The sequence below is a fragment of the Babylonia areolata genome, chromosome 4, assembly GCF_041734735.1.
Source record: "Babylonia areolata isolate BAREFJ2019XMU chromosome 4, ASM4173473v1, whole genome shotgun sequence".
Classification (NCBI taxonomy): domain Eukaryota; kingdom Metazoa; phylum Mollusca; class Gastropoda; order Neogastropoda; family Buccinidae; genus Babylonia; species Babylonia areolata.
Genome location: NC_134879.1, coordinates 47,309,542 through 47,320,251, shown reverse-complemented (window position 1 = coordinate 47,320,251; position 10,710 = coordinate 47,309,542). Strand labels below are relative to the sequence as shown.

The following is a 10,710-nucleotide window of genomic DNA, read 5'->3' as shown; positions in this document are numbered from 1 at the left end:
TGCACTCAAGGCCTGACTAAGCGCGTTGGGTTATGCTGCTGGTCAGGCATCTGCTCAACAGATGTGGTGTAGCGTGTATGGATTTGTCCGAACGCAGTGATGCCTCCTTGAGAAAGTGAAACTGCAAACTGCCGTGGTCTCAAAAGAGAGGGCTACAGGACCACGCGGTGCACTGGGTATAATCTGCTTCACTGTTACGTCTCAGTTGATGGATGTTGGTCCTGTTTTCTGACCAACACTTCAGGTGTCTGTGTTTCTTTGGGCTGACTGGCGCAGGGGGGTAGGGCCTGACTGAAGCAGGGGAGGGGCCTTTTGTTATGAAAGGAAGCGTGGAGACCAGCCTTGACACGAAGTCTGAAACCTAAATAGGGTTTCCCAAACATCACCACCATCATCATCATCATCATCATCATCCATCATGAAGAAAAAGTGAGAAGGAAAAAAATGCCCCAAATGCTGTGGCCTTTCATACCGTGCTCTCGTTGTGGTGACCTGGCTCAGTTTCAATTTCCCCTTCTACTTCCATGCCTTTGTTGAGTTCGTTTTTATGCCTCGATGTGGTTCTTGATCACGATTCGTATCTGTTATTTCTTTGCGTATATATGGGGGAACTGTACATACATTTGACATGTTAACTCTGGAGAAATATACTTCTACGCAGTTAAGCTTGGTAATTGTAAAAACGCAATCAGTGTTGTTGCTGCTGCTGTTTTTTGTTTGTTTTGTTTGTTTGTTTGGTGTGTGTGTTTGTGTGTGTGTGTCTGTGTGTGTCTGTGTGTGTGTTTTGTTACGTCTTCATGTACTGTTGTAAGCCATTATGAACTGTTTCATGGGAAGCGCTTAGAGTCCACTTATAGGGAGTTCTAGCTTCAAGAAAGAAAAAAACCAAAAACTCTGACACTAATCTCCTGCAGACTGTTCCAGCATTATTCACCTGCTGTCAACTCCTTGTAGTGAATGAAAGAGTGAAAGTGAGCATGCCCCTTTCTTGTCCTGTCTTAATCATCTTTCAACCCTTTGGCACATCGCTGTCTGTACCGTAGGAGGAAAGTGGTGGAATGGTTAAGACGCTCATCTGCCAGTGCCGTGTCCGTGAGTGTGTGGGTTCGATTCCCACTCTCGCCCTTTCTCCCAAGTTTGACTGGAAAATCAAACTGAGCGCCAGCTCATTCGGGTGAGACGATAAACCGAGGCCCCGTGTGCAGCACGCACGGCACTTGGCGCATTGAAAAAGAACCCATGGCAACGAGAGTGTTGTCTGGCAAAGTTCTTCAGAAGAAATCCACTCTGTTGGGTACACAAATACACCAGCAAGCACTCAAGGCAGGCCTGAGTAGTGCGCTGGGTGCAGGCATCTGCCAAGTAGGTGTGGTTTAGCATATACGGATTTTTTTTTAACGCAGTGACATCTTCTTGAGAATGTGAAACGGATCCTAGAACTATCTTGTGCTGCCATAACTAGCTTCCTCCAGCTATCACCATTCTCCTCGAGTTATTTTTCGACCATTTTGCACCGGTGTTTCTTGTGGTCTTCTTCGCACTGTTTTCACATGTGGTGCCCAGCAAAGGGCTACTCATGGAAGTGTATCTGCATGGTGGCATAACAAGACACGTCCTGTCCAGCAACCATCTCCTTCATTTGATCTTAGTTGTTATGTCCAGTAAAGAGGTTCTTTTCTGGAGTCCAGTGTTTGGGATGGTGTTTGGAAAACACACACACACACACACACACACACACACACACAGCAACCAAAAAAAAACAACAACAAAAACAAAAACAAAACACCACCAACAACAAAAACATGTGCATTCTTCATAGCTGTTTGAATTTTATCTGGTCTTTCCTTTAGTGAACTTCGTTATAGCTTTTGCTACTTCTGTTGTTCTTGGTGCTGCCGTTATTGTTATTGCTGCTGCTACTGAGTTCCAGTTTTTAAAAAAATCATTTCTCGGTACTTTCCCATTGTCACTGCTCAGTGTGAGCTGAACACAAAGATTCGGAGGTAAACTTGATAATTGGTGAGAAATACTAGATTCTACTACACGAAATCTCACAGTTCTGAAGCTTCAAGTGGTGACAACCGTGTTGATAAGTCACTTGTTAATGGTTAGAGTGCTGACTTTCCTGAGAGAAGATTGGTTAGTTGCTGTTAGAAGCTCTTGTTAATTTCAGATGCGCAACTAGTGTGTGTGTGTGTGTGTGTTGTGTGTGAACTAAACACGTTTTCCAGGGTCTGGCATTATGAGGATTTCTGCACAATAACAGCAAAAGAAGGACATGTCCTTTTACTGATAAAGCAAAAGAGAAAAAAGAAGTGTTGAGGTTGTAGACAACGGAGTTAGTACCAGAACTGAGAGACAGAGACACATTCAGGTTTTGTTGTTTGAGATTTTAATGGATTTTAAAAACATCACACATAAAAAACCTAGTATACTGTGGCTATAGTGTCAGTTTGTTCTAAGTGAACTCCATGAAATGAAAAAGAAAAAGGAGGAGTTTGTATTATACTCCATGTTTGGTGATACATATACTTACCATGTCAAACTGATGCAAACTAGGCCTATCGGTTTGCTCTGCTTGGCCAAATTTCACACGGCTAACAGTGAAAAGACGCTCAGTCTTGCCCGGTCCGCTCTTAGCCAATCAAACTCCTCTAAAAGCTATAAGCGCTGAATCGTGTTGTAGATGCTTTATTTGATGGGTATTCCAGCTGTGGAAGCATCATAAACTGTTATTATTAGACCTGCACACTTGGTCTCCTTTCTGCTCTGTGCACACAATGTCATCTTTGTTGACCCACAATTCAATTCAAACGAAATTTGCTTACACGTTTTTAATCATATTTCACATTGTAATTAACTGCTGAGTCATAAGCACCGAATAAATATTTCAAAATGCACATCAACTGAGGGCTATATGTACCCTTTGTTGCATATGCTTTAGAAACCACCAATATGTTATTTTAATTCATAATATTTATTTTCAGTTAACCAAACATCAAACAATATTACAAGCTGTAGTACTCAAAAAAAACTCACACAGGCTGAAGTATATAAATACCAGTTTCAGTTAACCAAACATCAAACAATATTACAAGCTGTAGTACTCAAAAAAAACTCACACAGGCTGAAGTATATAAATACCAGCATTCCACTGGTTTAAACACCACACACACGCACATACACACACACACACACACAGAGAGACACACACTCACACACACACACACGCCCATACACACTCACACACACGCACACACACAAACACACACATGCACCCACACACACACACACACACACACACACACACACGTACACAATTATTTTGCAAAATGTAGCAGAATCAGATTTCATAAACAAAACTGCCACTACTTCTTCTTTTGAATTAAAAATCGATCAAACAAAAATAACTTTATCACCATCATTCTTTAAATCCATCTACCTACCGCTACCTGTTTTCTCACCAGTCAAGACTCAACTCACTGCATGTCTGTTGGACTAAATCCACAAATAAATATTGCTACTCTGGTTCATGTTTCACACACACACACACACACACTCACACAAACACACACACACACTAACACACACACTAACACACACACACACACACATGATCCTGTAACATTCCTGCTATCTTTTAATCAACTGCAACTGAGTTCGTTCATTCATTCTTCAGTTTAACATCTTTTCACTATAACTAAGTGAACATTGATGAGGATAGGGGCTAAAAACTCCTGGTAAGGGGAAAAAACTGAGAATAATCACACGCTTTTCCTAATTTTTCACAATGCTTGAGTACTGCTGCTCCTTCTTATTGCGTTTTCAGAGAGAAGAGGCAGGAGGTAGCGGCTGTTCAACGTCTCTGAACTTGTCCTTGATGTGGTTTGGAATATGACTGACGTACCAGCTGTGATTGGTGACGGTGGCTAACAGACCAGAGGGGTTGGAGGGTGTGACATGTGCGTGGTAAGGGATTGGTCGACCAAGAATGTCCGTGAGGCGCCCACCTACCGCGTGCAAAACAGCCTCCGGAGCACATGTGTCCCATTTCTGGCAGCCTGGGTTGGCGTAGATGTAGGCGTGTGCCTTGCCCTCTATCAGCAGCAACATCTGAAAAAAGTGAGGATGATGATGAAGGAGTGAAGGCGATTATAAAGTTTGTTATTCTTTAATTAGGGCTCTGTGTGTGGGGGGGGGGGGGGGGTATGGGGGGGGGGGTCTGTGTGTGTGTGTGTGTGTGTGTTGTGTGAGTGTGTGTGTGTGCGCATGCTAAACCACACCTATGGAACCTCTTTTTCATTTCACTGTTTCACAGAAGTTTCAAAATACTGAAATCTATCTTCTAGTTTGAAGACTGATATCCCTGTACATCTAAAGGAATTCCCTCAAACACGCACCTTCAGTTTGGAGATTTTTGTTTTGTTTCAAATTTCCATGGGTGTGGAAGTGCTTTGATTTGTTTCCACACAAGATTTAGCACTATATAAATACTCATAATCACATATATTCAAATATATATTCATGACTAACATTGTTAAAATGTCCTACCTTATGACCAGCCCCTCCCACACGCACAATTTCCGTGGGTTGGCATGCATCCACCGCCTCAGTGATGATGTCATCTGAGTGTACCCTGGAGGTAGTTATGATGTTCTGACCTTGAGGGGGTTTGCCATGTTCAAGCCCAAAGCTGCCTGAAACAGCAATCTATTCTCAGAACCATACTGTGTTATTCATCTGTTATTTTTCTGGCTCAATGAACATGGACAGTCATCTTCCATACAGTATTTTTCCGGAACTTTTCCAGACCATATTGAAAATTTTCCATTCAAAACACAAGGACAAACTGAAAAAAAAAAGAAGAAGAAAAAATCAACTGCTACACTGCTGAAGAAACAGCTCAATGGATATATCCCAGTTTTGATGTTCAATCTTCAACACTTTTTTGTGGGTGTTTTTTGTTGTTGTTTTTTTTTCTTCTTCAGTTGTTTGCTTTACTGGTCTAGGGCTTTGTCAAACTAGGCCAAACCATTTTAACCAAGACTTTTCCAGCCCTGGAAATGGTTGTTTCATTTTTCCATGACTTTTCCAGACTTCCTTCACTCTCTACGAACCCTGTGCTTCATGGAAAAAAAAAAGAAAAAAAAAAAACACTCTTTCAGCACAGCATCTCTTTTAACAGAAACAGCACAGGTAGTGTAAAATGATGACTGAAATAAATAAGTGTATTTAATTATGGAAAATACAATGGACAAAAATGTGACAGGCAAATACGAGTCAATTGTGACACACACACACACACTCACACACGCATGTACACACACACACACACACACACACACACTTACCTACATGACACAACAGATCTGTGCATTCACAGATAAGTACATATGCTACACATCAACCATCATATTTGAAAAAAAAAAAAGAAGAAAAAGTGAAGAACGACTGAAGAACCATTAACGTCTCATGGATAAACTGCACAACGAAAGCGGAAAACCGACCTAATCCCACAAGTCCCCAGATGCATCGGCCCAGGGTGGCGTGTGGGCCAGCCTTGTAGTTATAGAAAGGCTGGTTGATCACTCCTCCTGTTGCTCTCCCTCTCACAGCCACACCAATCAGTATGGTCACGTGATCGAGGTAACCTGAAACACACACAAAATGGACCAGCGGGACAAAGGGGAGGTTACCTACTTCCGGGAGGTTATCGGCTGTAGTTTCATTTTCTCCGCATAGGCGGATAGTAGTTTGCACAGGACAGGAACGTCAGACCCCTGCCAGAGTCTGCACTAGTTGGGTCACGGTTAAGTATGTGTAATTAAATGGATGTAAAAGTATACATGGTTTTCTGTATTGTTCTTTCTTTCTTTCCTTCTATTCTTTCTTTCTTTCTATTTTCACACTTTCTTTTCTCTCACAACAGAAGAAGATCATTTAGTTGTTACTGGCATCTGTTTTAGTCCACTTTTGTGCAAAAAACAACATATCTATCTATCCCATCAACTAGATAAAACGTGTGAGTGTGTGTGTGCGTGCGCACGCACGCACGCACATGCATGTGTGTGTTTCTCTTTTTCCATAAACAAGAGTATCACTATCAGGAACAAAATCCCATGCTTCAGTGAGTTTCATGAATGCACACCTGCAGCAGAATCAACAAATTAAAAAAATTCTAAAAATCAGAAATCAAAGTGCAGCAACACATGCACACCAGAAAATGTGTTCAATACTACGTACCTTGTGTATATTCTGTTGTGCCGTCCAATGGGTCAACCCATATCACAACCTGGAAAATACAACAAGATTGTTTTGTCACTATTGCTTGTTTGCTCTGCTTACCTTGTCCAAGATATTGTTTTTTCAACTGTAGATGACTGGCTTGATTTATTGGTTAATAGTTCTTAGAAAATTATAAACTAGTTGATGATTTGACTTGTAGCCTGTAATCAACATACAACACAAACGTAGAAGTGGGTTTTCTGTCTGGCTTTTGTTTTGCTTTGTCATAACTATCTTGATGAGAAAGACTACTTTTTTTCTTTTTTCTTTTTTTAAATTTTTTTTTATAAGAATGGCGCCAACAGCTGACAGCCAGTATGAAAAACATCAATCTTTCATCAAAAATGAACATAACTTGGGATGAAATGTTACAGTTTGATTATATCATACATTGAAACTACTGGGTATATACATACATCTTCATCTCTGATGTTCAGCAAACCAGGGGGGCATGACTGCTGCAGGACTTTGGCACACAGTTCCTGCTCAGTTAGATGATCAGGAATGCTCTCCTCTGTGTCAAGACTCTTGTAAAGAAAAGAAAACAAACATGCAAATCATAAGTAAATAAATGGACATATTCATGGACAAAATTAACACAATTACAAACTGTCACAGCTTTATAACATTATACTTTCACAGATTACATCATAATTCAAAACTCAGCTGCAAAACAGTTTTTAAACACACACACACACACACACACACACACACACACACACACACACATGTGCGTGTGTACACCCACAAAAACACACAGACACCCACATACACATACATGTGGATGCTCACAATGACACACACATACCTTAGGGTAGTCAGACTCACATAAATTACCTGTACAACACATTTGCTCTGAAGTGTTCTTGCAAACATACACAGATCTGCACGCACACACACATGCATGCGCATGCGTGTCCACATACAGACAGCAAGGAAGAGTGCATATAAGTGTATACTACATGTATGTCAACAAAACACAACACTGTGAGCATCATGAGCAAGCAATATTTTTTTTTTAGGATGCATGCTGGTTATGTTCATGATGACATGATTTATTGGACAGGTAAAAGAAGTCTTCTGTATGCGAATACATTTAAAGGGGGTTAAGGTACAGGCCCTACGTCAAGTCCGTGTCATTGTACGGTTTGGAGACCTGCAGATGCACAAAGAGCCTGGCCTGGACAGTTTCAGTTTCAGTTTCAGTTGCTCAAGGAGGCGTCACTGCGCTCGGACAAACCATATACGCTACACCACATCTGCCAAGCAGATGCCTGACCAGCAGCGTAACCCAACGCGCTTAGTCAGGCCTTGAGAAAAAAAAAAAAAAAAAAAAAAAAAAAAAAAAAAAGGGGGGGGGGGGAATAAATAATAGATAAGCTTACATAAATAAATAAATAAATAAATAAATAATAATTATAATATAGAAAAAGGTAGTAGTAATAATAATAGTAATACTAATAAAATGATAATAATAAAAAATAAATAAATAAATAAATAAGACAACAATGGTGATAATTAAGCGAATGAATGTAAAATATGACGACACACATTCACACATACACCCACACATGCATAACAGAAATGCACCAAACATGCAGTTTCACAGATATGAAAGTACAGTCAAATACATATAAACGTACATGAGCTCCAACACACACACACACACACACACACATTACCTTGCACCTCCTCCAACCCCCTCCTCCACACACTCATTTCTAGCCTACGTATCGCAGCTTCCACGGCACACACACACACACACACACACACACACGCACGCAAACACACACTCACAGAGATGAACACTTACTTGTACAAGCACACACATATACGCCCATATCTCCCACCCCCAACCCCCACACATATATACAAAGATATATATATATATATATATATATATATATATATATATATACACACCCGTACACAGATCTCTCCTGACACTTGTGTACACTTACACTCTCGCGCATTCACAAACGCACTCAAAAACACAGACCCACACATCCACACAAACACACACATCCACACACGCACACGCACAGAGGCTGCCAAGAGGGATGGGAAAAGATCTCTGATGCCAAGAACGTGGCGTCTAGTGTGTTGCTCAGTCTATTGTATTTGGAAAGGCCCACAGAGACTCTGTTCCGTTTTGAAGAAATTTGCGCAATGTTGGTTTGGAAATGATGCCGATATTTGTTTGATTTGCAAAGCATCGTGCTCTACCTTTCATGTTAGACTTTCGGCCGCTCCCTCTCTCTGCTTTTATTTCTTTGAGGCGATCGATGGTGTGATGGCCTTGTACCTGTTCTTTTTGGTATTCTTTGACTTTTCTGAGAATTTCCGATTTTCCTAGATGTAGGCCGCTCGTTGGTGTTGCGTTACCAGCAAGTCTGTCAGCTCGCTCATTTCCCTTAACACCTGCATGTCCCGGGCAGTATGACCATGTGAGTTTTTTAATCTGAAAGTTGCGCATTGCCTTATGCCACTCTGGACTTCCCATTCCGTTTTCAATTTTCTGTATGAGGTTCATTGAGTCGGTTAGAATCATGGCATGTTGGTTTCCGGGCGTATGGATGGACGATAGCCACTGGAGGGCATGTGTCGCAGCTTCAACTTCCATCGTTAGGCTGGAGGTTGTGACTTTGTAGGCAGCATTCTCTTCCCAAATTGTTTTTCCATTTTGTTTCGCAGTGAATCCCCAACCAGACTGGTCTTTGGTGACTGAGCCATCTGTGTATATGATGATGTCCTCTTCTTTACTGTTTTCTTCTATGAGTAGCTTCACTTCCGCATCTGTTTTGCCCCCTGGACAGCAAGTTGCAAGTCTTCATCAACACCTGTCTTCACCAGATCCTGCGCATCAGATGACCAGAGCAAACCTCCAACGAGGAACTCATGTGCCGGACGAAGCAAGACCAAATCACCAAGAGTATCCAGATGAGGAAGTGGGGTTGGGATGGACACACCCTGTGTAGAGGACAGGCCCACATTCCATGCCACGCCTTGGACTGGAACCCACAGGTGAAGTGGAAGAGGGGACGACCAGTCACCACCTGGAGAAGAACTCTACAGGCAGAACTCAAGTCCACCAACATGACCTGGGGTGAAGCCAAGAGAACAGCCCAAGAGAGAGCAAGATGGAGATCTGCAGTGCGGGCCCTGTGTTCTGACCAGAACAAAGAGAATTAAGTAAGTCAAGGTACAGGCATGTCACACTTCTGTTTACTTGGAGATTGGAAATCACTTACTTGGAGATCTGCAGTGTGGGCCCTGTGTTCCGACCAGAACGAACAGAATTAAGTCAAGTAAGTCAAGGAACAGGCATGTCACACTTCTGTTTACTTGGGAGATTGGAAATCACTTACTTTTACCAATTTGCACCAGACATCACTACAGCTAAATACATAGATCCGTCTTCTTAATCTTATGCATAACCACTTGTATAGATCTAAAAATGGGCTTTTGCATACACAACCCATTATTACCCTACTGTTTAAGCAGCCATACCCTGTCTTCATGAATATGCAAGCTGAGTGACATGGAACCCTGACATGGAATGGATTACAGGATCTTTAATGTATTTGATCTTCTTATTTGATCTTGGGATCCTCTGATTTAAAGTCCATGCTCTAACCATTAATGGTTATCATGTCCACCAAGCTTACCTTTTATGTAAGCAAACAACATAAACCAGACCAAATGCAATGTAAATAAGCAAAATGAAAGGTGTACTATCTTATGCTTCATTTATTTCAACTGACTTTCTCACAAACATGTTCAAGAGGTCACTTTTCTGTGTTCCACTGATGAAGTACAGATTCGTGGCTACTCCAGACCACTTCAATATGCATTATCAAAGTACTATAGCTACCCACCTCCTCTCCATAGATTGGTATTTTGGGGAAGTGTCTATGCAAAGACGTCACTATGCACTTCTGTGCTGTTCTGTCTGCTTCTGTCTGGAAGTCGTTTTTGCCCTGCACACAAAAAGCTGTGTTCTAAATTCATACTGCTGAGTCTACAAAGCAAATGTAGTATTATTTGGCATCCAAATGATGAGAATTTTCTCACAAGTAAGTTTGAGGCTTGAAACTGAAAGTAAGTCGGAGCAGAGGTTCGATAGACATTTTCCGAAACATTTGTCACTTTTACTTCAACTAAATTTAAAATGCTTACTTTTTCAACAATGCCTAGGTCTCCGTTTTTCATTACGTCCCTTACAATACCGGCAGCTCGGTTGGAAACCGAGACAGAGGCCGCTAAAATACGCATTACGAGTGAAGTTGATGAGGCCGCCATTTTGTAACACAGTACGCTTGACCTTCTCTGCCTTTGGAAGTCGTAAAAATAAATGTAATTTTCTGTAGGTCATTCGTGAAATGTTCTATCTAAGTACAAAATGATCACCTCACTGAGGCATAT

The 10,710-nt window shown here is 41.4% G+C and overlaps 1 protein-coding gene across 3 annotated transcripts; it reads right to left on the bottom strand.

Moving 5' to 3' along the window:
• Positions 1-2,411: 2,411 nt before the first annotated feature.
• Positions 2,412-10,596, bottom strand: LOC143281717 (3'(2'),5'-bisphosphate nucleotidase 1-like). 3 transcript variants are annotated; one of them, XM_076586983.1, is made up of 7 exons: positions 10,465-10,589; positions 10,164-10,265; positions 6,702-6,812; positions 6,244-6,292; positions 5,508-5,651; positions 4,552-4,697; positions 2,412-4,113 (listed from the first exon to the last, which is right to left on the bottom strand). In XM_076586983.1, exons 1-7 carry the CDS (start codon positions 10,585-10,587, stop codon positions 3,826-3,828), a joined length of 963 nt encoding a protein of 320 aa, XP_076443098.1. In that variant the 5' UTR covers positions 10,588-10,589; the 3' UTR covers positions 2,412-3,825. The 3 variants fall into 3 exon arrangements, with proteins under 3 accessions (XP_076443098.1, XP_076443100.1, XP_076443099.1); XM_076586985.1 differs by lacking the exon at positions 10,164-10,265 and having other exon boundaries at positions 10,465-10,596; XM_076586984.1 differs by lacking the exons at positions 10,164-10,265; positions 10,465-10,589 and adding an exon at positions 9,255-10,155.
• Positions 10,597-10,710: the final 114 nt, after the last annotated feature.